Here is a 26,454-nt window from a genome sequence, read left to right as displayed (position 1 = left end):
GAGGCGCTGGAGGGCCAGGGTGAATGCTTTGCCCACGGGAGGTGCCCTGTTGCTAACAGCCTGGGGCAGAGTCTCCACCTGCCTGCCCAGCGTCTCCACCTGTGCACAGTGCTTTACCTGCGATGTCTCCTTAGGTATGCCCTCTTCGCTAAATGGCGGTGGGGGGGGGACTGAGCCTTGGAGATATTGTGAGATGTAAAGCGGGGCAGGGAGGGTGGCGGGTGGCAGGGAGGGAGGGTCACACAGTAAGAAAGGGGTGGAGCTGAGCTTCAAACCTGGGCATTTCAGCGTCAGAACCTGTCCTCCACGCTACACGGCCACCCTGGGAAGTAGGGTGTTTGTGTGTGTGCGTGCTCGTGTGTGCATGCAGCTGCAGCAGTGGGTAAGCTTGCCAGGAACCCGGGACGGGAGCCCCAAAGCAAGGGTGAACAAGGCAGAGAGGGGCAGACACTGACCAGAGGGACCCCCGCCACCGCCTCCCCCTGCAGATGATGTCCAGGTGGTTGGCTAGGTGGCCGCCTGGCCGGCTGCATTGGTGCAGAGGGTAGGGATGGAACGCCACCGTCCTCACCTGTCCAGCCTGCTTGGACTCTCCTAATCCCGGCCCCTTGACCTTCACAGTCAGAGAGGTGGTGACACTGGCACACTCAGGGTCACTTGGCTTTCCTGGCCCCCTTCCTCAGCTATAAAACAGGCACGAGCTTGCTTGCGGGCCCCTCCCTGGAAGAAAGATAAAGGGAGCAGGTGCTGGATTCCCCAGGCATTGAGAGCCTGGCCTCGGGAGAAGGAGTGGAGAAGCTTCTAGCCCGAGGCAGCGTCAGGGCCCAAGTGACCCCTCAGTTGCTCTTGGAGGACCTCCTTCCTCTAAATACGCCCCACCCACCTCGCCCTCCCCCGGGGCTTCCCAAACAGCCTTCTACTGTCTCCACCCCAAGCCAAATCTACCTGCTACAAAAACAAAAACCAAAACGCAGCCTTTATTATCATCACGTGCATGTGATTACCAAACTATTTTAGAAAAAAAAAAAAAACAGCACATTCTGAGAAGTACAAAGAAAAAAATGTGTAGCCCTGCCCAGAAAGAACCCTGTTACTTTTGCAACGTAGGTCCCTCTCGGCCTAAGCACGCACCTTGTCGTCACCTTTGGAAAGGCAGTTGCCCTGCGATTCTGACTCCACAGTGGTAGCTGAGCATCTGTCTGCAGCATGCTCAGCCTGTGGTGTGTAATGGCACATGGCACGCAGGGACCTGCCCGTGAGTCAGCGTGGGGTGTTTGAGTTGTAATCGAGGTTGCCATCGATATCCTTGTATAGCAATCCGGGCTGGTCTCATTAAAGGGCGCGATCATTTTTCATGCCCTTAATGGAAATCACCAAATTGTTTTCCATGCATCTTTGCCAAGGCCTTGCCTGGTGCTTGATGGAGGACCACCTGGCAGGTGCTCAAGCCACCCAGGTGGGCACGTGAGTGGGAGGGAGCTGCTGGGGCCCCACTGTCCACGGGGACCTGAGGCCTGGCACACAGTGGGTGCCCGAGATAGGCTTACGGAGTGTGTAGTCTTGGACCTGCCTTCTCATTTGATGGACGGGAAGCGAGGCCCAGGGGTTTGGAACCCATGCTGGGAGGTTGGTGGCATTGCCAGGGCTGCTAGCAGTGATCGCAGGCCTCTGTGAGGGCCATGAGCTGAGGCCAGGGCACTGTGTTGGTGTGAAAGAGGGGTCCTGTTCACTCAGTGGTCTACTCGTCCCCTCTCTGCTTCCTCCGCAGCCCTCAGCATCCCTGCCTTACCCTGACCAAGGCCCTGAGATCCTCAGCGCCCAAGTTACCAGTGCCTCCAGCTGACGAGGCCAATGGCAGGTGCTCGGCTGGCATGTGTCCCTCTCTATCCCTCACTCTTAAATGTTTGTAGGCCCCAACCTGGTGATGCCTGGCCTGGGCTCGTCCCTGTCACCCCCAAGACTGCCCCTCCTCCACGGCTTCCTTTCTGCCTGTCCCTCCTCGGAGCAGCCTTAGGGCTCGGAGGACCCGGTCACCGGTCCAGGACTCAGGAGCACACAGCCAGGCACAGGCACCGATACATCAGTGACCCAGTGGGATCCTCTGAGGCTCAGAGAGGTTAAGCAACTTGCCCGAGGCCACAGCGCTAGGGAGGGGCTTAAATGGAATTTGTAGGAGGAGGTGGGGACCCGCCGCTTGGCCGCTCATCAACACGTACGCAAGTCACACCCCTACACAACATGTGCGCTGCAGCAGCGCACACACCCACACAAAGTGCCAGACTGCGGTACCCACAGCCCCACCGCACTCGCTGCACGCGCACTCCCTGGGGCGCCAACAGCCCGCACGCCCGCCGGGGCGCGCCCCTCCGGCGTCTCTGGCCCCGCCCCTTCAGCCCGGGCCCCGCCCCCTGGCCCGGGCCCCGCCCCCAGCCCCGCCCCCGGGCTGACCTCAGCGAGGCCCGGCTGCCGGCGCACAGCGCCAGGCTGCGCCGAGCCGCGCGGGCTGCCGCCGCTCCCGCCGCGCGCCGGGCGGGCCCCCGCGCCCGCGCCCGCGCCGCCTCGGGTCCCGCGGCCCGGCCGGCCGCCCCCGCTGCTGCGAGCCGTCCATGGTGCAGCGCATGTGGGCCGAGGCGGCTGGGCCTGCGGGCGGCGCCGAGCCGCTGTTTCCGGGCTCCCGGCGGAGCCGCAGCGTGTGGGACGCCGTGCGCCTGGAGGTGGGCGGCCCCGACAGCTGCCCGGTGGTGCTGCACAGCTTCACGCAGCTCGACCCCGACCTGCCGCGCCTGGAGGTGGGTGAGCCAGGCGGGCCCCGCGCTCCGCCGAGCGAGGAGTGGGTGGGGGCCCAGGCGTCCTTAGCGGGTCACCCACCTCCAGTGGTTGTGGTCACCATCCCCTGGTCCAGGGGGTTGCGGGGGAGGGTCTTTCTGCAGAAATCCCCCTTCTTGCACCAAACCCAAGGCAGCCAGGTGGATGTGGGCGCTGCCGCACAGCCGGCCCAACTGTTTAGGGACCAGAACTGGGTTTTCTGGACCCCCTCTATCCGTCCCCAAGCCCAGGCGTGCCAGCCCCGCGCCCCTGCAGCCCAGGTAGATTTGTTCCCGCGGGCAGTCACTGTCTGGGTCTGAATTTCCCAACCGCGAGGCTGGGCCGTGTTTCATCTCTGCAGCAGCCCTGGGCCTTAGGGTGTGTGGCTTCGAAATGCAAGTGGTGAACTAGTGATTAGGGTGACAAATGCCTAGAATCCACAAAGGCCTTCCAGACAGCCCCTCCCTGGGGCCAGAAGTGGACTCGATGGTCAGGGCTGCCCGGAGGAGGGGAGACAGGCCTCCAACCTGGGAGCCAGGTGCCCAGGCAGGGAGGCTGGGACAAGGGCCTCTCAGGCCAAGGAGTGACTCCCTTCTGCTTGCTTAGAAAATGAATTTGTAAGGATTTGGGAGGATTCAGAAGGGGAAATGTGCTTATCATGAAAGGGGGTAGGGGTCATGGGTGAGGGCTGGATTCCTGTTTCTAGGGTGCTCTGGGCAGCAGGGGACCCAGTGGGCCCTGGGTCCTGGGGCACAGCAGGAGGGAGGAGGGGGAGGGGGCTGCCCTCCCCCCCCCCACCTGGCTGTGCACCTGACTCTGACTCTCTGCGGCCGAGGTAGCAGAATCCAGGGTCCGCGCTGGGACAGAGGCCGTTCCTGAGTCAGAGGGCTCTGTGCAGTTCCTCAGCCCCTGTGCTGGTTCGGGCCCCCTTGGCATCCCCCACCTTCATCTTTTTAGGCCCTGGCTCTTGTGCCTCTGTGTGTCTGTCCCCAGTACCTCGTCAGGGCCCGGATGCAGATTTGCCCAAGGACAAAGCGCATCTCCCTGCCCAGTGTAGGGGGAAGCCAAGCGGTGGAGGGAGCTCTGGGCGGCCCAGCTTAGGACCTGGGGAGACCCTCTACTCCTGAGCTTCGTGGGCGGCCTGGCCAGCATATTCCCAGACCCTCATCCACCCACAGCTCTGGTCTTCCTTGGCAGCTGGAACAAGACCCCTGGGAGGATGGGGGTGGGGGCCTGACACCAGCCCAGCGCTCATCTGACTCTCATTACGTCTGGCAGCTCCGCGGGCTTTGTGTGCTGGAGGGTCCAGCCTGCGTGCTCACAGGGGCGGGCCGCTGGGCTGCTTCTCTCTGTCTTCCCTCTGCCCGCTCCCCCCCGCCCCCCGTACCTCTGCATCCCCAAGGAACCTGAGGGAGAAGCAGATCTGAGCCCGACCCCTGCCCGGGGCTCCGCCTTCTCTCCCCAGCTCTGTCTCTCCCTCTGTCTCCCCTTCTCCCTCCTGCTCTCCCTCCCTGGCCCCAGCGCTGAGATCCAGGCCATGGCTGCTGATTAGAAATCAAAGGGGAAGCTTCTGGCTGTGACAGGAAAACCAGGGTCCTGGCAGGAGAGAAGGCCACTGCCGGAAACCGAACACAATGACCATTTACCATTGCCTGGGGGAGGGGGCGGGGAAGTCCCTGTCCCTCCTGCCAACAGCACCCCCCCATCCTGGGGCCGATTTCCTGGTCGCTGTAGCCTGCCAGAGCTGAAGCGGCTGCTGTGGTCCCTGTCGTGTCTGGAAACCACCAGGCAGTTTCTGTTTCCTTCACCCGTTCCTGTTTCCCTCCCAGGCCCCCACCCGGTCCTTCCCTCTCTGGGCCGCCAGATGTCCTTGCACATCTGGGCATCTGCTTGTCATCATATTTCTAAGCCAAGCCCCTGCTGACTCAGCTCAGCCCGCACAGTTCTGTGCTTTCTAGAGGTCACCAGGCCCCTGCCCCCGAGCCAGGCAGGAGTCCCAGAGTCTGGAGCACCTCCTGGCTGCAGACACCACCCGCTCGCTCGCTCCAGCTGGCCTTGACCCACCCTCCCGAGTGGGTGCCAGCCTCACTTTATAGGAGACCGGAGCGCAGAGAAGTGAAGTCCCTCATCTGCATGCACACACAACCAGGAGGATGCAGCCAGGATTTGAACCTGGGCTGTGTTCTCTGCTGGCGTCTACTGTGTGCAAGAGCCCCCGGGCATCAAAGAAGCAGGGGGCCCAGCCGACAGTGAGGACGATGGAGCCTCTGTGCAGGGGACGGAACCAGGCCCCCGGCAGCCCAGAAGCCCCCATGGCGATGGATGGAGGGTGGGGGCGCTTATAGCCAGGGCCAGGTGGAAGTGCTTTGGGCCAGGAGACACTGGGGAGAGCTTCAAGGAAGAAACAAGCCCCCGGCTGGACCCTAAAGGTTTGAAATCCTAGCCAGTGCGAGCCAGCACTTTGTGGGAGGCCTTCCGCTAAGTAGCTTGCAAGCGTTCTGTGTTTTTGGTCAGATCAGCCATCGTCCATTTAACAGAGGACACGACCAAGGCACTGGAGCGTCCTTAGATCACACAGTCTCACCGAGCTGGCAGAGGCAGGATTCCGACCCGGCAGTGTGCCTGCAAGCCCTGCACGCTGTGTGTGTGTCTGTGCGCGCGCGCGCACAGTGGGGTGAGGAGGGCTTTTCTGATTATGTGGAGATTCACAGGCAGATACCTTCCCTCCAGCCTCCTGGCCTCCTTCCCCGTTGTCTGGTCTCTTGATCACATGATGTATAGGTCTCCAGTTTAACCCCCAGGGCTCATTAGCCTTAGGCCAAGAGGCTTGGCCTAAGAGAGTGTGTGTGTGTGTGTGTGTGTGTGTGTGTGTGTGTGTGTGTGTGTGTCTAGGTCTGTGGACTGCTGTTTTTCAAGGAGGGCTTCCCCTAAGAGGGTGTGTGTGTGTGTGTGTGTGTGTGTGTGTGTGTGTGTGTGTGTCTAGGTCTGTGGACTGCTGTTTTTCAAGGAGGGCTTCCTGGCAGGCTCCAAGGGGGCAGCCTCCGTGGCTGCAGAGCCTGTCAAGTTCAAGAGGGAACTGACTGGCTGCCACCTGCTGGCACCCTGTGGACCTTCAGGTTTCCCTCTTGCTTTTCTGCTCTGGGGCCCCAGGAGAGAGGGTGCCACGTTGTCCTTGTTCCTTGCCTGGAGGGGGACCTCCAGGTTGGCCCCCTCTGGGCTGTTTCCCTGGAGGCTCAGGGATGGAGCCCGAGCTGCTGGGGGTCAGCTCAGGAGGTGGTAGACTGCTGGTGGGCGGTTTTGGGGCCCCATGCCCAGCCGGGAAGCTTGGCTCTTTCCAGGCCCCTTCTCCGCTGGAGGGAAGGGTCTGGAGTGGACCCAGCACCGGCCATCAGCAGCCTCCGAGTGAGCCGGCGGGGGTGGTTTCAGGAGGCTGCACCCAGCAGTGGAGAACTGGCCGCCCAGCAGGCGGCCCCTGAGGCATGGCACCCCGTGTGTCCACCGTGTCTCAGGCTCAGGTGTCCAGCCTTACAGGCCCAGAAACGCCGTGTTCCCCAACCCGGTTCCGAGGAGGTGGGCGTTGAACCCTGCCACCCAGTGCAAGAGAAGTGGGTCTTGGAGTAGCCGCTAGTCTCGGTTCCTGGGCCAGCCCGTGAGGGTGGGGTGGTGAGCAGATGATGTGGCCAGGAGGGGTGCTGAGTGGGCAGGCCAGGGGTGCCACCATGCAGGCCTGCATTCGGGGAGGTCTTGCGAGCAGCTATTTCCTGGGCCTTGGGTTCTCTCTCTGCCCCAGGGAACACTCGGCTGCCTGCACAGTCAGCGCTGTAGTCTCGCCCAGAGGCTTAATGTCCTTTTGACCCCAGGGGCAGAGCCATGCCTGTGGCCCCGAGCTTAGGCACTGGAGGGGAGAGTCCCACCCTCTCCCACAAGAGTGCCAGCTCAGCCTCTTTTGGTCCTCGACCTGCTCTCGTTCCCTGAGCCTCAGTTTCCTTATCTGTAAAATGGACACTTGATGCCAGTTCCTCTGCGTAGGGGTCTGGTGAGTACTGAACGAGACAACCAGCCCAACAAGCAGTCCCCACAGTGCCTGGCACAGCGTCAGAGCTGGACAGGTGGTGGCTACCGCAATTGCGTCTTCTGACGGTGCCAGGGGAGGGCCCACTCCCGGCGCTCCAGGACACTGGCCGGTGCTGTCGGCACGGTGCTTCCCAGGCCTGGTTCTTGCAGCTGACCTTGGGCCTGTGGGTGCTCTGGCTGTCCCATGATGGGAGGCCTGACAATCAGGATGGGCAGAGGACGAGGTGGGCCAGGCCAGCCTGACGTCTGGTCTCCCCTCCCCATGTGAGGCGCGATTCTCCTCCAAAGGCCGATGAGTAGCTGGGCTTGTGTTGGCCAGGGAGGTTCTTAGGGGAGATGGGGTAGCCTCTGTGGGGGCTCAGGTTGAAGCTCTCCCCAAACCCCAGCTTCTGGGGTCACTGAGCTCCCTGGTGGCCTTGCTAATCAGGCCCCTTGTGTGGTTCCCTGCCAAGGCCACCTCTGGGCTGTGAAGCCTGGGGACCAAAAGTGTGGCCCACCCCCATCCTTGAGTGATCCTGAGTCGTCACCGGGGTCTCGTTGGGGCGCTTGGGCTCCGGGTGCAGGACACCTGCCTGAGGGTGGGGCCAGGCCCAAAGGTGAGACCCTGCCGCATCCTGGGACGGTCACACATTGTTGGCGTGTTCACTCTGCCTGCCTTGTCGGGCAGATGGTCTAAGAGAGGACCCAGGACTTAGCCTTGAGAAGCCTCGAGTTCTCTCCTCCGCCTGGACACTCTCCCCTTGACCATCTCCCCTGGGCCTTGGTCTCCACATCTGTAAAATGGGTGCGAGACGTTGTATTCAAACTGTCTGGGGAGGCTGGGATTCTGAGAGGCTGACGCTGAGCCCCGATCCCTCTGGAGTTTGGGCTCCCGCATTCAAACCAAGGCTAAAAGGTCAGGAGGCTGCAGGCCTGGTTTCCTCCTCCCTGCAGCGTTTCAGGATGACCTGTTCTCCGTGTCACAGGGGCCTCCTCCAGGTTCCCAGAGCATCTGGCGGTCCTCCGGGGAGGTTTCCCGGCCCCGGCGTCCACCGTCAGCTCCCCAGCAACAGCGTCCTCTGGTCCAGTTCCTGGGCACTTTGTATGCCCAGCGCCGAGCTGGTCACGGGGCACATGTCCCCTCTCGGGAGCCTGTTGGAAAGCTGCTGCCCTTCCCCCATCTCCCATTCAGGTTCAGGGAGGCCAAGGGCTGCGGCTCGGCCGAGGGGGCCCTGGAGAAGGGCTTCATGTACCCAGGGCCACGGGGTGCTGGAGGGAGGCCGGCCAAGGGCCTCAGGTTGAACTCTGTGACTCAGTGGACCTGGGTGGCAGCTCAACGGGGTGCCACGAGGTCCCCGAGTGGTGATCTCCTGCTCGTGGAGGCCACCCGGCTCCCCCACCCCCCACCCCACCCGAGACCCGGTTCTCGCGTCATCCCAGGCAGGAGCCGGGAGGAGTGGGGGTGCAGGCTCAGGGCCTCCTCCTCCATCTGCCTCAGCCCTCGGCCAGGTCTCCTGAGGAGGGGCCGGTCTGCGGCCGGAGGCATCTGTGGGTCTGAAGGCCCCATATGGCCCCGAGTTGTAGCTTCCGCAGGAAGAATAGAGCTGAGCCAGAGCCAAGGGGGGCCATCGGGACAGGAGAGGGTCTACTTCCATCTGTGCGGGCGCAAGCCACCTTCCGGGGGGCTGGCGGGGCTGGCGAGAAGCCTGGCAGGTCTCTTCGGGTCTCTCCTGAAGGAAGGGGTGCGATTGGCCCCTGGGGCCTCATTACTCTGCCTTGAGGGGAACCAGGGCTTGGCCTGCAGTCAGCTGGGGACACCGCATCCTGCTGGCTGATCAGGTGACACACGGACAGATGCCACCCAGGCGGTCTCTTGTCCCTGGGGCTCTGGACTGTGCTCTGAGGGTGTGGGGCGCCCTGCGGCCCATTCTGCCAGCCTCTGCTCACCCAGAGGCCCCTCCCCACCCACTCCACCAGGCCCAGCTGTGTCCCAGGGCTCTGGGGACGACTGTGGGTACCTGCTTGGGGCCGGACAGGAGGACCTGTCCCCTGAGGACACAGCCGCCCACGTGGCATTCTTTTCCCCTGACAGCTCAGCGCTGCCCTGTGGACGCCTCCCCCCGGGGATCTGCTGTCTGCTCGGCCACTCCCTCCCCCCACCCCAGCGCCCCAGCTCCTGCCAGAATGTCCCCAGGGGCTTGGCACTACCTGCCCTGGGTCTGTGCAGTCGGCTCTGCTAACAGAACGGGTCACCCGTGGGGGCCGGGGCCCTGTCCCTCCTGCCCCAGAGTGTCCATGGGGCAGACACCAGGGCTGCTGGCGCTTTCTTTCTCCGTCCCTGGAAGAGCGGCGGGAGCAGGGAGCAGTGCCCCACGCTGCCACTTGGTGCCCAGGACCTGGCAGCTCTCTCGGAGCCCGCTCCGCTCTTGGCTCTTGTAGTTGGTTTAAATGGCGCCTGCTCTCAGCGCTGCTCTGACGGTCTGGTTTTGTTCCTCCTGCTGCCGCCGCCGTGAAGGGACCGTGACGGGACCAGGGAGGACGGGGTTAGCTCCTCGGGGCTGGAGGAGCCCCCATCTGTGCGACAGGGCGTTGACTCCCCTGGCCCAGCATGTGTGGCTCTCAGCGTCCTGCCCTGCCCCCCACCCGGCTGGCAGAAGGGGGCCCCTTGGGGTGGGGGAAGGGCTCGGGGATCACATGACACCCAGGCAGGGCCAGCCAGCTGCTTGGCTGCCAGCGAGGCCCATGGCTCACTGCAGAGCCGCTATTTCAACCCGCTTAGGGATGACGAGGCCCCCGTGCGTTGGCCTGGCTGGGGGCCGGGGGGGGCTTCTGTCCAGCAGGCTTTGATGGAGCCCCGCTGGGAGCCAGGTGCTGGGCGGGCTCCCACCGGGTTCATGTCCAGTGCCCCCTGCTGCCAAATGCTCCAAACCTCTGCCAGCGACTTGGGTGCTTAGGACACTGGCTTCCAGCTGGACAGATGTACCCGGCATCCCCGGGAGAGGGACAGGCCTTCCAGGAGGGCCCGCAGCCTTCACAGGAGGCAGTCTCGGACCCCTGAGAAGATGCAGGGGGTGGGGGGACAGGGCCCTGGTCTGGTAGGTGGACGGCAGGCTCCCGACATCCCCGCGGCCTCTCCCAGGCAGGGGAGGGATGAGTGAGGCCGGGGAAGAAACTCTATTAGAGTTTTCCTGCATCAGGAGGAGGAATTTCCCCTCCTCGAAGGGAGGGTTGGACCTCCCCCAGCGTGGGCTGCTGTGCGCTGCGGGGAGGGGGCATTGCGGGGGTGCTCTGCCCACGGGTTCCGTGCTAGCTTCCCAGAAATGCCCGGCTTTCTCTGCGGAGGAGGTGAAGGGTCAGGAGCCTGGCATGATTGCACCGGCTTTCCCGTTGGTACGATGCCCAGGGTGGGAGGGAGGCCTCAGGTCAGAGGAAGTGGCTTTCCGGAGGATGGCCCCGGGCCTCCCAGAGCCCTCCCAGCACCCTTGAGGCAGGAGGTAAGAGGCTCAGGCCCCCCCGGCCCCTGACCCCAGGGGTGCTGATGGCCCAGGGGGGACAGCCCACAAGACCCTGGGCACCTGGTTCTACTCAGGGGCCCACCTTAGGCCAAGGCTTTAGGGAGGGGCTGTTGGCGGGACCCAGGCTGAGTCAGCTCTTTCGCTGGGGCTTCTCTGAGCTCTGTGCCCACCCTGAGTTGGGCAGTGACCTGTGGTCCAGCTAGTGGCCCTGGCCACGTGACCGATGGCCCTCTGCCATCTGGTGCTCCCACCTCCTCCCTAAACTCTCAACGTCTGTATCTTTACTCCTAGGGACCCCTGGCCCCGGTACAAGCTCACCCCTTTCTGCCCGGGGCCTAGGGAGCAGCCAGATGACCCCCGTGATTCGGGGTCGTGTGGAACCCCAGCCATTAGCCCAGATGGCAGCACCGCTGTCCTTGTGCTGTCCCCGTGTACGTGATGACAGAGGGAACTGGGAACTCCTCTGTTGCCCAAGAGAGCACACGCACGTGAATGAGCAGAAAGGGAAGGAAGCAGCCTTGGTTTGGCCGTCGAGGATGCCCACACCTGCCCCAGACCCAAGGGGCTGACACCAGGGTCAGGGCGGCTGTGGTGCATAGGCTGGCAAATGAGGGTGGGCAGGCTCCCTCCTTGGGGGGCTGGAGCTGCCTAGGTGCCGTTGGCTGAGTCAGGCCCTGGGGTCCCGGGTCTGCTGGGGCTTTGGACGCGGGGGCTCTTCACTCGGCCTCTGTGTGTTTGTCTGAGAAATGGCCACATAGCAGGACTCGTCTTGGGGGGGGTGGCAGGACCAGGCTGTGGTGGGGTTGGACCCCCCGTGAGTGCATCTTGCTTGCTCGCAGCCTCGGCGGGCAGGGGCGGGGGCTCGGCGCCTGCCTGCCCCAACAGTAAGCCCCAGCCCCCTAGCTGTCGCCCCATTTCGCCCCGGACCAGAGGGCTCTGTGGCCACTGATCTTCGCCTCATCTGGCGAACAGAAGGTGGCACGGGGGCATCCGCCGGCAGCGCGGTTGGCCAGGCCGTGCCACCCCTACCAACAGCTGGATGTTGTCCTTGCAGAGCTCCACACAGGAGATTGGCGAGGAGCTGGTCAACGGGGTCGTGTACTCCATCTCCCTGCGGAAGGTCCAGGTACACCACGGAGCCACCAAGGGCCAGCGCTGGCTCGGGGTGAGTGCGGACGCAGGGCGGGAAAGCGCCGTGCCCAGAACCCCTGGCGACTCCCTCCCAGGGTTTCCTGCCTGAGAGCCCCCAGCCCTGCTCCCACTGCCCAGCCCTGGGCCGGGCCAAGTGCACACGCGCCGTCCACGCATTTGCATGAACATCAGAACAGACACTTTCAGGGTTCCCGGGTGGCCTAGTGGTAAAAGGATCTGGTAGTTGTCACCGTTGTGGCTCGGGTCACTGACCTCTGTGCAGTGAGTTTGATCTCAAAAGAAAAATAAAGACACCTTCGTACTATTTTCATTTCATGTTAGGCCAGGATTATTTATGTGTTTTGCCTAAATATATGGGTTTTTTTTTTTTTTTTAGTTTTGTAGCCGCACACAGCATATGGAAGCTCCTGGGCCCAAGATCGAACCTGCGCCTCGGCAGTGACCCGAGTTGCTGCAGATTCTTAACCCATTGTGCCACAGCGGGAACTCCGCTGCAGTATGTCTAACACGACTGCCTCTGCTGTCCTGAGTAGCCGTCAGTCTGTCCTGCACCTCTGCCACGCCTTATAGCACCACACTTAGTAGGACTTTTTGTTACCCTTAAAGAGCTCAGGCTGCTCTGCACAGACTTCGGCAACTTGCTCTCAAGGAGCACAGCCCGACCCCTCCCTCCAGGTCAGCGCAGAGGGCCTGGCAGGTGCACCACGTTTTTTCAGAAGGCAGGCCCGTTAGCACCCTGAGTCAGCCTTTCGCTGCCGGGGACCTTGGCCTGGCTCCTTTCTGTGGCCGTTTCCACAGTGCTGCTCCGAACAGCCTGCACGTCCTGGGATCCTGCTCCCTCCCACCCCAGCGCGAGCCTCTGTTGTCTCAGCTCTAGAATGGGCAGGTTCGGCCAGGCAGGGCTCGCGGGGGTGACACTCTTGGTATGACCAGGTACTGTCATTACTCAGCTCATCAGACGACCTGAGGAGGATTTGTCTGCACCCCTCCTGCAATCCTGGCTTTCATACTGAGCACCTTTTTCTGCTCAGGGGACCCCTCATGTCTCATCTCCAGCCCAAAGTCACCAAGCCCAGGGAGATCCTCTGAGCTCCAGCCCCCCCGCCCTCCCAGTGGCCCAGGTGCTGCCGCTGACCTGACCGTCCGTCCTGCTTTGTCCCACCCCAGTGTGAAAATGAGTCGGCCCTGAACCTGTATGAGACCTGCAAGGTGCGGACGGTGAAGGCAGGTACGCTGGAGAAGCTGGTGGGGCACCTGGTGCCCGCCTTCCAGGGCAGCGACCTCTCCTACGTCACCGTCTTCCTGTGCACCTACCGGGCCTTCACCACCACCCAGCAAGTCCTGGACCTGCTGTTCGAAAGGTGGGTGCCCCGCCCCCCAGCGCAGCGGCTCCCCGCCCAGCTCCTGGCTGTGCTTCTTCAGAGGATACAGGGCCTCTCTGAGCCTGGCTTTGCTCAAGCTAAAGCCGGGCTGCCAAGAGGCTGACCTCACAAGGTTGTCAGGACTGTGGGACAAACACGGACAGTGTCACCCTGGGCCTGGCCATGGAAGGGGCCGCCGAGGGACGTGGGGGTTCTTCCTGAGGTGTCCCTCTCCCCCCGTGAAGACGCTCTCTGCCTCCCCATTTGGAAAGGAGGTTCGGGATTTTGTCTCGGGGGCCCCCTCCTGGGGGTGGCCAGAGCAGAGTCGCTGGGGGCCGGCCGAGGGCCCAGGCCCACTCGGCTCTCTGTAAGGTGCTGGGCACATGGCCGATCTCAGTGAGCCGGGCAGACCTCTCCCCACCCTCCCGGGCCCTGTCCTAGTTGGGGAGTCGGCCCGTAACCCTGGACCTCACAGCAGGTATGGTAGGTGTGACGCACTCACGGCCTCCTCTAGATACGGCTGCATCCTGCCTTATGCCCACGAGGACGGCGGGCCCCAGGACCAGCTGAAAAAGTGAGTCGACTTTGGGTCTCATGGGAGGGACCTGGCTCCAGGTGGGGACATTTAGGGGCCGAGGCTGAGGGGTTGGGCAGAACCTTGGCTGTCGTACATCTGGTGATTAGAGGGCCGAGGTCTGGGGGCTTCTCCTGCAGAGGGGAAGGAGTCGGAGCCTTGGCCTGGGTCCCGGGGTCCCCAGGGAGCAGAGCAGAGGCTGGGAGCCCCATCTCCACCCAGATCCGGGGGCCCAGGATGGAAGGTGTGTCACCCCCTTGAGTGCTCAGCTGGGGCTCAGGAGAGCTGTCAGGGCTCGGGGGCCGGCTGGGTCCCCATTCCCGAGAACAGTGTCATTGGGAGGACGAGAGCCGCACGTGGGCACAGAGACCAAGGCAGCCGTCGGTGCGAGAGCTGCAGGTCCAGGTGTGCGAGGCCCATGAAGACTTAGCCCGTGACACGCCCTCCTTGTCCCCTCCTCCCTCCCACCCTTCTGCAGCACCTACCTGGGTGTCCTGCAGTTTCCCTCCCAGTGGGTGGGGGGTGGGCAGACAGCAGTGAGTCAGGCTCCCCTGAGGAAGGGGGGGGTGTCGCCATGGAGGAGGGGAGGGTGCCCTCCTGCAGAGACTGCCCGCCCTGCCTGCCAACCAGGCTGCCCCTGCCTAGCAGCCCCGTGGGGGGTGGGCTGGGGCGGGGCCGGCCTCTTGATGGGCAAGGGGGCCCAGAAGCCCCCATGGGGGTGCCAGGGGAGGGCCCCTGGAAGCAAAGGCCAGGCCTCTGACTCTGCTGCCCACCTGCCCGCCTGCCCCAGTGCCATCTCCTCCATCCTGGGCACCTGGCTGGACCAGTACTCGGAAGACTTCTGTCAGCCCCCCGACTTTCCCTGCCTCAAGCAGCTGGTGGCCTATGTGCAGCTCAACATGCCCGGCTCTGACCTGGAGCGCCGTGCCCACCTTCTCCTGGCCCAGCTGGAGCATGCGGAACTCACCCAGGCAGAGCCAGAGGGTGAGGAGGCCGGGTCGGGTGCTGGCCATGGGGGAGCCCCGGAGGCGGCTGCTGGGCCAGGGCACCCTCGCAGGGACCGCAGTCGAGAAGGCATCCTGGGGTGGACTTTTCTGGAAGGCACTTCTGTCTTGGCAAGGCAGGCCCGTCTCTGAACTCTTCTCCCCTTGCAGCTCTGAAACCAGCCCCAGAGCTAGAGCTGGCTCCAGCACCCCTTCTAGCACCCAGTCCAGTGCCAGCGCCAGACCTGGAGCCAGTGCCAGGCCCAGACCTAGAGCCAGCTCTTGCGCCAGCTCCAGACCCAGAGCCAGCACCAGCACCAGCACCGACTCCTGAGCTGGAGCTGGCTCTGTCACAAAGCCTAGAGCTAGAGCCCACCTCGGCACCGGAGCCCTCCTGGCCCTCACCCGTGGCTGCAGAGAAGGGGCTCGGGGAGGAGAAGCCTCACCTCCTGGCATTCCCTGCCGTCCTGGTGGCGGAGCAGTTCACGCTGATGGATGCGGTAGGCAGCGCTTCTCAGCAGGGCGGGTCGGGGTGCCCCTTCCTTCCCGCGTCTCCCGCCCAGACCTGCCACTCCCTGTCCGGAGCTGGTGTCCTGCCCCAAATCCCACTTCCACCATTAGAGACCACGTGCCCCAGGCGGGTTTCCCAACCCCGAGGGCTCAATTCCCTCCAGCCTGTGGCCGCGGGCCCCTGTCCCTCTGCACAGCTACCATGGATTATCGAAACCTGGGTGGGGTTTAGCTCCCTCAGCGGGGGCGGGGAGCTCACCGAAGTGCAGCCGGCTCCATGGGCCGCCCTCCACCCTCACGTCTGCTGAGGAGGCCTCACCAGCTTCAGCACTTATTAGGCCCCTGATGTATGCGAGAGGCCACAGCGGACACCAGACACCAGACAAAGCCTCTGCTTAAAGCACCCACAAGAATGTGCCTCTGGACAGGGGCCAGGCCTGAGGCGTGATCTAAGGTGAAAAGTACCACCTGACACCTGCAGGTGTGAGCCACTTCTGGCACCTGCTGTTTGGATGGGCTGGTGAGAGTAAAGTCTCTTGCCAGTTTCTTCCTGCTGGCATCATCTGAGTGCTGGGCGCCCACAGTGGGCAGGGAACAAACCCAGAGCACCCCCCTACCTCCTCAGCTCCCCGTGCTCCAGCTCTGACCAGTGACCTCATCCAGAACCGGGGTGGGCACTGTGGATGCTGAGCTGGGGTGCAGCAGAGCCGGGTAACACCCCTTCTGCCCCCCAGGAGCTGTTCAAGAAAGTGGTGCCCTACCACTGCCTGGGCTCCATCTGGTCCCAGCGGGACAAGAAGGGCAAGGAGCACCTGGCTCCCACCGTCCGCGCCACTGTCACCCAGTTCAACAACGTGGCCAACTGCGTCATCACCACCTGCCTCGGGGACCGGAGCGTGACGGCCCGGGGCAGGGCCCGGGTGGTGGAGCACTGGATCCAGGTGGCCAGGGTATGTCGCCGAGCCCCAGGGGAGCCCTCTGCACCCCGTCTGCTCTCCGGCTTGCGGTCTGTGGTCCTGGCCCCTGAGAGACCGTGCGCCCGCCCTCCCCAGGGCCCGGCGGCTCGCTTCCTCCTCAGCGTCCTTCCCCGGGTTGAGCTCAGACCCTCCTCCTGGGAGAGCTGCTCACGGGGTCCCACGTGCCTGCTGGGGGTCCCGTCTCATCGGGAGGGGTGGTCCCCACCGAGAGGGACCGAAGACCCCTCCTCATGGCCTGTCCCTCCGCCGCCAGGAGTGCCGGGCACTTAAGAACTTCTCATCCCTCTATGCCATCCTCTCGGCTCTGCAGAGCAACTCCATCCACCGACTGAAGAAGACGTGGGACGAAGTCTCCAGGTACAGGCTTCTCCCTGTAGGGGCTTCAGGGTTGACCCCGGGCACCCCACCCCCACCAGTGAGCCTGGGGCCCCCCAGGAGGCTAGGGTCCTGGGGATGGGGCCTTAGGACAGCAGCTCTGCCTCAGGACTCAGTTTCCTTATCTGTCAGGCCCTGGATTGAGCCACTTTGAAAAGCTTCCTGTGTTTACTTCGCAGCCACACACCTCTGTCCACTTGAAATCAAAACTTGCCAGAGTGTGCATTGCAGCTCAGCGGGTTAAGAACCTGGCTAGTACCCAAGAGGATGTGGGTTTGATCCCTGGCCTCGCTCAGTGGGTTAAGGATCTGGCGTGGCCACGAGCTGCTGCGTAGTTTGCAGACACGGCTTGGATCCTGTGTGGCTGTGGTTGTGGTGTAGGCCAGAGGCTGTAACTCTGATTCAACCCCTAGTCTGGGAATCTCTATATGCCGCAGGTGCAGCCCAAAAAGAAAAGCAATTTAAAAAAACTCAAAAGTAAAGGAGAAAACTTTCCAAAACAGCTGCTCCATAGAATGGGAAGTGGCGGGGGGTGGGGGGGGCAGGTGACCCAACATGAGAGGTTCCCCCCCACCCCAATCCACAGAGCCTGTAGGGTCAGTGGAATCCTATTTGAAAACCACCCTTCCAGGCAACTGGGGCCTCTGGGTCCTTAAACTTTTTTGCACACACCCCCACCACTTTGCCCCCCTGTCTCCTTCCTTCCTCCAGGGAGAGCTTCCGGATCTTTCAGAAGCTGTCAGAGATTTTCTCAGATGAGAACAACTACTCGCTGAGCAGAGAGCTGCTTATCAAGGTAGAGTCGGGGGTGCAGGAGTGGGTGGCCTCACATTCCCTTTGAAAGTTTCTAGAGTTCCCGTGGGATCTGTTTGGTCCGCGGGCAGGTCAGGGCCAGGAGGCCTGGCGCAGGGATGGAGCGGGCCAGCTGTTCCAGAGATGAGGGGCAGGGTTAGAGTCTCCTGGTTCCTCACTGGTCCCTCCCCGGCACTCAGCTCCCCCCAGGGGGCGGCGGGGGTCTCTTCTTTCCCCAGACCAGTCCAGCCTGTCGCCACAAAGCCATGCCCTCTCGCTCCTCCGTCTGCACTAACTTCCCGAAGTGGGCACCCCGCCTGCCCAGGGGCGGTATTGCAGGCTCTGCCCAGCCCTGGGTCCAAATGAGCAGACCTGGGAGGCAGACCTGGGTGTGGGGGACTCGCCCCAGGTCAGACGCCGCAGGTGAACCCTGGCGACTCTCGGATCCTCGCCCCAGGGCCTCCATTAGCCAAGACGAATGCCCGGATGGCTTGTGACAGGCATAGAGGGCCTGGTGCCTTCACTGGGTCCTTCCACAGAAGCTGCCGTGTCATAGAGGGTGCAGGGTGTCGTTGAGCCGTGCTCGCCACAGCCCCAGCTCACCCCGTCAGAGGTGGCACTGAGGAGGCCCCCCTGGGCAGAGAACATTCAGGGGGCGCCGTGGGGGTGTGAAACCTTTGGTGTGGCAGACACCCGCTCAGCCAGCCCCCCCCAGAGTCCCTCTGACCACAGCTCTTCCCATTGGGGGGCTGGGGGCCAGCACACACCAAAGGCTCTGAGCCTTGTCCTGGTTTATGGGGGAGGGGGGCCTCCTGCCGGGCGGGGGAGTCTGTTCCCCTCTGAGTCCTTCTGAGGCTCATTCAGAGGCAAGTCCCTGTCCCTCTGGGCCTCAGTTTCCTCATCTGGAAAGTGGGGGAGTTCCCATTGTGGCTCAGCGGGTTAAGAACCCGACTAGTATCCATGAGGATGCGGGTTTGACCCCTGGCCTTGTTTAGTGGGTTAAGGATCCAGCCTTGCTGTGAGCTGTAGTGTAGGTCACAGACACAGCTTGGATCCCGGGTTGCTGTGGCTGTGGTGTAGGCAGTTGTAGCTCCGATTCAGCCCCCAGCCTGGGAACTTCCATAACTTGTGGGTTCGGCCCTAAAAAGCAAGGAAGGAAGGGAGGGAGGGCAAGAAAAGACAGAACAGAAGAGGAATGATGACCCCGGGGTGTCAGCTTCTCAGGGAGGCAGTGAGGGTCCAGCGGGAAAAGGAACCACGCCTGAGTTTTGGGCGGGACCCTCCCTGGGAGTGGGGGTGGCAGCACAGCCACAGTGACCAGCGTGTGGCAGTGAGTCCTCGGAGACCCCAGGGGCAGGTGGAGTCCTGTCTGCACTTTGCAGATGAGGGAGCAGGCTCAGGGAGGCCAGGCCGCCACCCGGGGTCCCTGCGGGAGCGAGAGCAGGGGTCGGATCTGGAAGCAGGACGTGCTCTAGATCCGGAGTATCTGTGCCAGTGACCAGGCTCAGGTCCGGTGGGCTGGAGGGGCAGGGGGAGGGGCAGAGGCCTCAACAACCCCATCCTCGCCTGGCAGGAGGGGACCTCCAAGTTTGCCACCCTGGAAATGAACCCCAAGAGAGCCCAGAAGCGACCCAAGGAGACGGTGAGTGTGCGTGCCCGAGGCTGGGATAGGAGCCCGCCCTCAGCCTTCCCTCCTGTGGCCATACTGCCTGACCTTAGACCCGACCTCCTCTGGGCCCTGGTGGGGCCACGCCCTGACCGGCTGGGGTCCTGGGGCACTCGTGGCCACCAGAGCCAGGGCCTAGAAGAGCTGGGCCCAGTGGGGATTTGGTGATGGGGGGTGGCCGGAGACCAGATCACCTTGGACATGGGCCAAATACCAGGCCTGGAAGGTGACTGGAGGGGGGTTGGGCCCATGGCACTGGTGGCGGGGGGGGGGGGGCATTTGGGAGAGACGGCTAAAGGCCCCCAGGCTGCTCCACGCGGGCTGAGGGGTCTTCGGGGGAGGGGCTGGGGCTTTGCTCATACGTCCCCGCCCCCAATGCCACAGGGTGTCATCCAGGGCACCGTTCCCTACCTGGGCACCTTCCTCACAGACCTGGTGATGCTGGACACGGCGATGAAGGACTATCTGTATGTGAGTGAGCGCGGGGCGGGGCGGGCGGGTCCTCAGCCCTGAGCTCTGCGCGCCGGTCGCCCCCCGTCTCACGAGAGCCCCTGGCCGCCCTCGTGTCCTGGGGACACCTTGCCCATCTTAGCAACACGTGAACAAAGCTTGCTCTCTGGCTGGTGGGGCTCAGAGCTGCAGAGGGGGTTGGCCCAGCAGGACAGAGCCCCCGCCTCAGGCCTTGGTCATGGGTGGAGAGAAGCTGGGCCCGCCAGGGTCAGGCACATGGTGGCCAAGCTGGGCCTTCCTGCCCACGGCCTCTGTCTCTCCAGCCGTCCTCGGAGGGCTGGGCGGGAGGTCCCTGAGGCTCTGCCCGCCTCCCAGCCAGGGTCCCAACCCGGGTCCCACCTGGGCCGCGGAGCGTGCCACGCTGCCCCCTGGTGTGTGCTCTGGGTGGTGCAGCCTGAGAGGGGGCGAGGGGTGGTGTGGGCAAGAGGGCGCTTTCTGATGGGCCCTGGCTGTCCGCTTTCCAGGGCAGACTGATCAACTTCGAGAAGAGAAGGAAGGTGAGCCTCCTGGGAAGGGGCTGGGTGTTGGGGGGTGGCCAGGACACCTGGCTCTGCCCGCCCCCCGTTACATTTATCGGGAAAGTTGGGGACAGATGGGGGGAGAGTGGGGTAGGAGGGCGAATCCAGGACAACTTGGGGAGGGGGCTGTTTGAACCCAGCTCTGAGAACAGGGCGGGAAGAGGGGCCCAGAGGCTGGCCGTCACCACCCTGTCCTTCCCTCTGGGGCCAGGAATTCGAAGTCATCGCCCAGATCAAGCTGCTCCAGTCGGCCTGCAACAATTACAGCATCGCGCCCGAGGAGCAGTTCCGGGCCTGGTTCCAGGCCATGGAGTGGCTCAGCGAAACCGAGAGGTGAGCCCGGGTGGGAGCTGGGTGGCCACAGGTGGGCTGTCCCTGAGCAGCTCCCGAGAGCCTGTGGCTTAGGGTCCTGGTGTTTCCGGGGATGGCTGGGCCCCTGGACTCCACCTGCCGGGCGGGCCCCGGGAGGGAGACCCACATGTGGCTCCTGGGAGCCTCAGCCGCCACCGTTCCTGTAGCTACAACTTGTCCTGTGAGCTGGAGCCCCCCTCGGAGTCAGCCAGCAACACCCTCAGGGTCAAGAAGAACGCGGCCATCGTCAAGCGCTGGAGCGAGTGAGTGCCGGGGGTCAGGGCTGGGCTCCGTCCCGGCCCAGGGGCGCGCGGGCTGGGAGCGGGCTCTGGATGCAGACAGTGGACCCTGGATCCCAGCCCCCCAGAGCCCCGTGACTGGGCCACTTGCCCCGCCTCCCCGGGCCTCAGTTTTTGCCCCTGTGAAATGGGGCGATGCCAGTGGGATGATGCCCTGAGTGCAGGGTGGCAGGGGTGGGCCGTGTCCCCGGAGAGGCCTCCCCCAAGTCAGCCAGCTTTTTTGTGCAGCCGCCAGGCCCCCAGCACGGAGCTCAGTGCCAGCAGCAGCTGCCACTCCAAGTCCTGTGACCAGCTCAGGTGCAGCCCCTACCTCAGCAGCGGGGACATTGCTGACGCACTCAGCGTCCACTCGGCTGGGTCCTCCAGCTCCGACGTGGAGGAGATCAACGTGAGCTTTGTCCCAGAGTCCCCCGATGGCCAGGAGAAGAAGGTGACTGCCCCATGCCCGATCCCTCCCCAGCCCCTCCAGTCTTAGTGCCCGACTTCCCCGTCGCCACCCGCAAGAGGGGCCAGGAAGCCCCCGCTCCCGAGCAGGGCTCCCAGAACCCCCCAGAGCTGGACACTGGCCTGGGGTGCCCTGCAGGGCCGCAGGCTTCTGCTGACCGTGCCGTCCCCCGCAGTTCTGGGAGTCGGCCTCCCAGTCGTCCCCGGAGACCTCCGGCATCAGCTCGGCCTCCAGCAGCACCTCCTCCTCCTCAGCCTCCACCACGCCCGTGGCCACCGCCCGCACCCACAAGCGCTCCGTCTCCGGGGTCTGCAGCCATAGCTCCTCGCTGCCCCTCTACAACCAGCAGGTGGGCGACTGCTGCATCATCCGGGTCAGCCTGGACGTGGACAACGGCAACATGTACAAGAGCATCCTGGTGAGCTGGCGTCCCCATGGGCACCCCCCCGCCGCAGACCCGGGCCCATTGGCATGGATCGGCCCTGCCCGCCCCCAGAGTGGCCGTCCAGGGGTTGGGAAGAACAGACGGTCAACCAGATACGGGAATAAAGAAGCCAGTGCGGGAGTTCCCACTGTGGCTCTGCAGGTTAAGAACCCACCTAGTATCCACGAGGACGCAGGTTCCTTCCCTGGCCTCGCTCGGAGGTGTGGCCTCGAGCCGCAGTGTAGGTCGCAGACATGACCTGGTTGGATCTGGTGCTGCAGCAGCTGCAGCTGCAGCACTGATTCGACCCCTAGCCTGGGGACCTCCACATGCTGCAGGTACAGCCCTAAAGAGACCAAAAAAAAAGGAAAAAAAGAAGCCAGCGCACGGAGCACCGATGGTGATCAGCGCTGGGGGACGAGGACCAGAATGACGTCAGCAGTGGGGCGGGGCCTCCTTGATAAAGCACCTGAGTGTGGGGGGGCCGCAGGCCAGGTCCCAAGACAGAGTGTGCCTGGGGCTGGGAGGAGCAGCAGGAGGCCCCAGGTGAAGGAGCAGGGGTCACACGAGTGTCAGCACCCACGTCTTGCTGCGGGGGGTGGTAAGCTGGAGTGAGGAGTGGGCAGCAGTGACTTTTGGCTTCTCATGGCGGGTGGAGGGAGCGCAGACAGGAGTCAGGCTGGAAGAGCAGTGGCTGCACCAGGCTGCTGGCCGTGGAGGTGGCCGGCGGTGTTAGACACTGCACATAATTGGAAGACTGAGACCAAGCCAGCGGGATTTGCCCACGGATGCTGTGTGTGTCCAGGTGGGGTGGGGGGGGGACTCTTCTCATCCTCCCGACCTCAGGCTGCAGATGAGCCGTTTGCACCCCCCCACACACAAGCCCCCCACCCAGCCTGGGTCTGGTGTCCCATTAACGCTGTCGCCTGTGTGACCCTGTTTCTGAGGCCTCAGGGTCAAGGCAGCAGGGGTTGGCCTGCACTGTCCGCCAGGGCAGCCTCCAGCCAGTGCAGGCCTGGCACATAGGCAGCCACCGGGCATCCAGCCAGCTCCTCCTCTTCCCCTCAGGGCTGGGACCGGATGCTGTCAGTTCCCTGGCTGTTGCCCTGGATGGGCGAGGTCAGGGGAGCAGCTCTGGGGGCAGGCACCCTCGGGAGACCCCCTCCTCATGGCAAGGGGTGGGGGGAGGGGAGGAGAAGGCGGCATGACCCCCCCCCGCCGGATCCAGCACCTGTGAGCCCCTGAGCGAGGTGCCAAGGAAGCTGCGAGGGTCCTTGGCTGCCGCTCTCTGGACCCCCAAGCTCCTCCACACCCTTGTCCTAACGGCCTGCCCCCCACCCCTCCCAGGTGACCAGCCAGGACAAGGCTCCGGCTGTCATCCGCAAGGCCATGGACAAACACAACCTGGACGAGGACGAGCCGGAAGATTACGAGCTGGTGCAGGTCATTTCGGAAGATCGCAGTAAGTCAGGGCCGCTCAGGTGGGCGGTGGGACCGTGGCGGGGCCGTACCCCAGGCCCGCCACCCTAGAAAACGTGCCACCAGGTGGGACTGGGCTTTGTCCACCCCCTGACCTGCCTAGGGGCCGCCCTGGACGCCCCCAGCCTCTCCTCACTGGCCCCTGGGGGCTGCTGGGCCAGTCCCATGCCCTTCCTGGGCCTGTGGTCAGTAGGGGGCCTCGGCCAGTGCCAGCATCTTTGAGGAGAGGGGAGAGAAGGCTTTTTTCCTGGGGCCAGGCAGCCAGTGGCTGAGCCCACGGGCCGGTCAAAGAGGCATTTTGTGGTCGAGATGTGGCGAACATGTCCTTTGGAAAGACTCGTGACCGCTGAACCCTGGCATCGAACCTGAACCTCCACGTGCATGTGACGCTGTCTCAGCCCGTTTGGCGGCTGTAGCAAAATATCCCAACTGGGGAGTTCCCGTTGTGGCGCAGTGGTTAACGAATCCGACTAGGAACCGTGAGGTGGCGGGTTTGATCCCTGGCCTTGCTCAGCGGGTTGAGGATCCGGCGTTGCTGTGAGCTGGGGTGTGGGTCGCAGACGTGGCTCGGATCCCACCTTGCTGTGGCTGTGGTGGAGGCCGGCAGCGGTAGCTCCAATTAGACCCCTAGCCTGGGAACCTCCATGTGCCGCGGGCGCAGCCCTAGAAAAAGGCAAAAAGACAAAAAAAAGAAATCCCAACTGGTAGCTTATAAATGACAAGAATTTATTTCTCAAAGTTCAAGAGGCTAGAGGTCCAGGATCAGGGTGCCAGCGTGGGCAGGTTTGGTGAAAGCCCTCTTCCGGGTTGCAGGCGGCCCACTTCTTGCTGTGTCCCCACAGGGGGGCAGGGGCTGGCGAGCCCTCCAGGGTCCCTTCTGTGAGGTCGCCCATCCCATCCCATCACGACCTCACGGCCTCAAAGGCCACCCCTCCTAATCCCGTCCCCTCAGGACTGGGATCTCAGCAAATCGACAGAGGACCCAAACTTTCAGGCCACAGCAGACAGTAAACCCAGAGGCTGCTAGGGAGCAGCTCCAGAGTCTCCCGACTGGGAAAGGAAGCGAGTTAAGAACAAGCGCAGACGGGGCCAGACAGCTGCGGCCGGGAGACCTCCGGCAAATTCCTAAAGCCGTGTGTGCCTGTTTCCCATCCCCACAGACTCATCCACGTGTCTGTGAGCTCACACGTGTGTGCCCGGATGTGCCCTGGCTGCAAATGCTATTGTTACTTTCTTTCCCTTGCAAGGAGCTCATCGCCCACGCACGGCCATGACCCAGACGGCTAGCCACGAGCCTCCCTCCCCGCCAAGCCCCCCTGGGAGTTGTTTTCTAAGTCCTCTCTCAGCTTCTTGCACCATTTTGGTGAGGCAGACGGGGCCGGCAGTACTCCCATCTTACAGAAAAGGAAGACTGAGGCCTAAACAGTTAAGGACCAGAGTGAGAGCCCCATGCTGGAGGCCAGAGCACAAACTCCAGCCCCGCGTGGGGAAGAGCAGGCTCAGGGCCGGAGGAGAGGGCGGAAAATAGGAACCAAGAACACATACCTGGAGTTCCCTGGTGGCCCAGCAGCTTAGGGATTCGGCATTGTCAATGCAGTGGCTTGGCTTAGGGTCGTGGCTGTGGCTCGGGTTCAGTCCCTGGCCCAGGCACTTCAGCGTGCCGTGGGTGCAGCCAAATAAATACATGTAAAAAGTTGAAAAAAGAAAAAAGAACAAGTGCCTGCTGGGAGCCCAGCACCCAGGGGTGTGGAGGGCTCCCTGGAATCCGGCCCAGGAGGCCTGGGGCACAGCCTGCTCTTCGCAGAGCCCCAGAGCCCTTGTCCTGAGTTGGGTGGGATTCAGGGGAAGAGGTGTGGCTTCTAGAAAGATCTTGATCAGTGCAGGCAGCGGGGGCCGGGGGGCGGGGAGGACGGGCTGACCCTTTGCCAGCCGCAGGCTGAGGCGGGGCTTTCTGGAGTCAGGGTCCTTTCTCAACAAGAGTCGTTAGGGTTCATCGGCGCCACAGCGGAGTCTGTCCCAGGCGGGTGTCATCAGGAGGGGTCCTTGGGGGTCCAGAAGTGGCGTTGGGAGGGGCAGGTCTCCTGTCTCTGGATCAGGCCTGCCCTGGCAGGGGTCCTCGCAGGGCGGGGTGTCCTGCAGTGCCGCCGTCCGCACAGCTGACCCTCTGCCCCTCCCCGACCAGAGCTGAAGATCCCCGACAATGCCAACGTGTTCTATGCCATGAACTCCACCGCCAACTATGACTTCGTCCTGAAGAAACGGACCTTCACCAAGGGGGCAAAGGTCAGGCATGGAGCCAGCTCGACCCTCCCCCGCATGAAGCAGAAAGGACTCAAGATCGCCAAGGGCATCTTCTGACTGGTCCCGACCGAGCTGGCCCTTCCGGGGCCTGGCTGGCCGGACAGCTAAGCACTTACAGACGTCAGTGGCCCAGGCCAGGCGGGCCCTCCTGCCCAGCCTGCCAGCCCAGGCCGCCCCCAGACTCCAGTCTCACCCTGAACCTCTCCTGCTGCCGGGACTGACGCCCGCCGATCGGTGGGCTGACCTGGCCTCCTGTGGACCTCTCGCTGCCTTAGGTGCCTTCTGCTCTCTGGAACCAGAGGACTAGCTGACTTTTGCCAAGGAGCGCTGCCAATGGGCACGGAGCCCTGCCTGCTGCCGGGTGCCGCCCTCTGTACACGTCCCTCACACCTTCCCAGGTGTGGGCCACTGCCACCTGTGCCCGTGGGCACCCCAGGGCACCCACTCATCCACCAGGTCTGACCACTGCAGTTCTCTCCTCGTGCCCTTCGTGGGGTCCCGGCCCCTCCTCGCTCCACTCTAGCCTTTCTCAGGCTGCACCAAAGATTCCATCATCAGGGCCAACGGGGAGTGAGGAAGCCTCGCCCACTGCCCAGTCCAGCCCTCCCCTGGGAGAGGAGAGAGAGAGAGAGACCCTCTTCGCAGACCACGCTCATAACCAGTGAGTGAGGACGGCCTCGGCCGAGTCCCACTGTTGTCACAACCCACGACACTGCAAGTGCCCTTCACCGCGGCATCTGGGCTTCACGAGACCACACGAGACGGGGGTTGGTGAGAAAGGAGGGTTTGGGGAGGGGAGGGGATTGAATGTTTGTATAAAAGGTGAAAAAAATGTTTACCAGTTGGGGAGGGGCAATATTTATTTGTTGTAAATAGCAAAGGCTAGACTTGAATATTATATTAAAATCCTGTTTCTACTGTAGCCTGGGAGCTGTCGTGTGGTTCTCTCATGGCCTGTGCTCATTTCAGTGAGATTCAGACGCTCGCCTCCTCTGTTCACACGGGGCGTCTCGCAGGGTTATCGGTTTGCTTCGTGCAGGAAAAGTGCGAAGGGCCAGCCGCCCTTCTCTGGCCCACTTCAGGAGACACAGGTCCACCTTCCACGGCAGACGTTTCCTTCAGAGTCATGAAACTGAGCAGCGAGCTGAGACAGCCCCTTAGAACCCTGAGGTTTGAATTTGGAAGTGCTTTCACGTGGCATAGCAACAACCTCTGAAATTTAGGTGTTTTTAAAACTATCATGAGGTGGCGGGTTCAATCCCTGGCCTCTCTCAGTGGGTTAAGGATCCGGCGTTGCTGTGAGCTGGGGTGTAGGTCGCAGACACGGCTCGGATCCCATGTTGCTGTGGCTCTGGTGTAGGCTG

The 26,454-nt window shown here is 63.2% G+C and overlaps 1 protein-coding gene across 9 annotated transcripts in view; it reads left to right on the top strand.

The window, feature by feature from the left end:
• RALGDS (ral guanine nucleotide dissociation stimulator) overlaps positions 1-26,009 on the top strand; it is a 47,189-nt gene extending 21,180 nt beyond the window's left edge. For 4 of the 9 annotated variants that reach the window (XM_047768806.1, XM_047768805.1, XM_047768803.1 and 1 more), the window contains exons 2-18: positions 11,428-11,538; positions 12,693-12,886; positions 13,362-13,460; positions 14,251-14,444; positions 14,615-14,943; positions 15,688-15,903; positions 16,184-16,287; positions 17,017-17,101; positions 18,671-18,739; positions 19,148-19,234; positions 19,738-19,770; positions 20,003-20,124; positions 20,310-20,405; positions 20,670-20,871; positions 21,062-21,304; positions 22,658-22,772; positions 24,972-26,009. In XM_047768806.1, the coding sequence (XP_047624762.1) occupies positions 11,428-11,538; positions 12,693-12,886; positions 13,362-13,460; positions 14,251-14,444; positions 14,615-14,943; positions 15,688-15,903; positions 16,184-16,287; positions 17,017-17,101; positions 18,671-18,739; positions 19,148-19,234; positions 19,738-19,770; positions 20,003-20,124; positions 20,310-20,405; positions 20,670-20,871; positions 21,062-21,304; positions 22,658-22,772; positions 24,972-25,147 (2,475 nt within the window). In that variant the 3' untranslated portion in view covers positions 25,148-26,009. Of the gene's footprint in view, positions 1-2,591; positions 2,790-11,427; positions 11,539-12,692; positions 12,887-13,361; positions 13,461-14,250; positions 14,445-14,614; positions 14,944-15,687; positions 15,904-16,183; positions 16,288-17,016; positions 17,102-18,670; positions 18,740-19,147; positions 19,235-19,737; positions 19,771-20,002; positions 20,125-20,309; positions 20,406-20,669; positions 20,872-21,061; positions 21,305-22,657; positions 22,773-24,971 lie in introns of those variants that run through there. The other 5 variants (XM_047768802.1, XM_047768799.1, XM_047768798.1 and 2 more) reach the window with 5 other exon arrangements.
• The last annotated feature ends 445 nt before the right edge of the window (positions 26,010-26,454 follow it).

Source organism: Phacochoerus africanus, chromosome 2 (genome assembly GCF_016906955.1).
Source record: "Phacochoerus africanus isolate WHEZ1 chromosome 2, ROS_Pafr_v1, whole genome shotgun sequence".
Lineage (NCBI taxonomy): Eukaryota > Metazoa > Chordata > Mammalia > Artiodactyla > Suidae > Phacochoerus > Phacochoerus africanus.
This window is presented reverse-complemented; position numbering and strand designations above follow the sequence as displayed.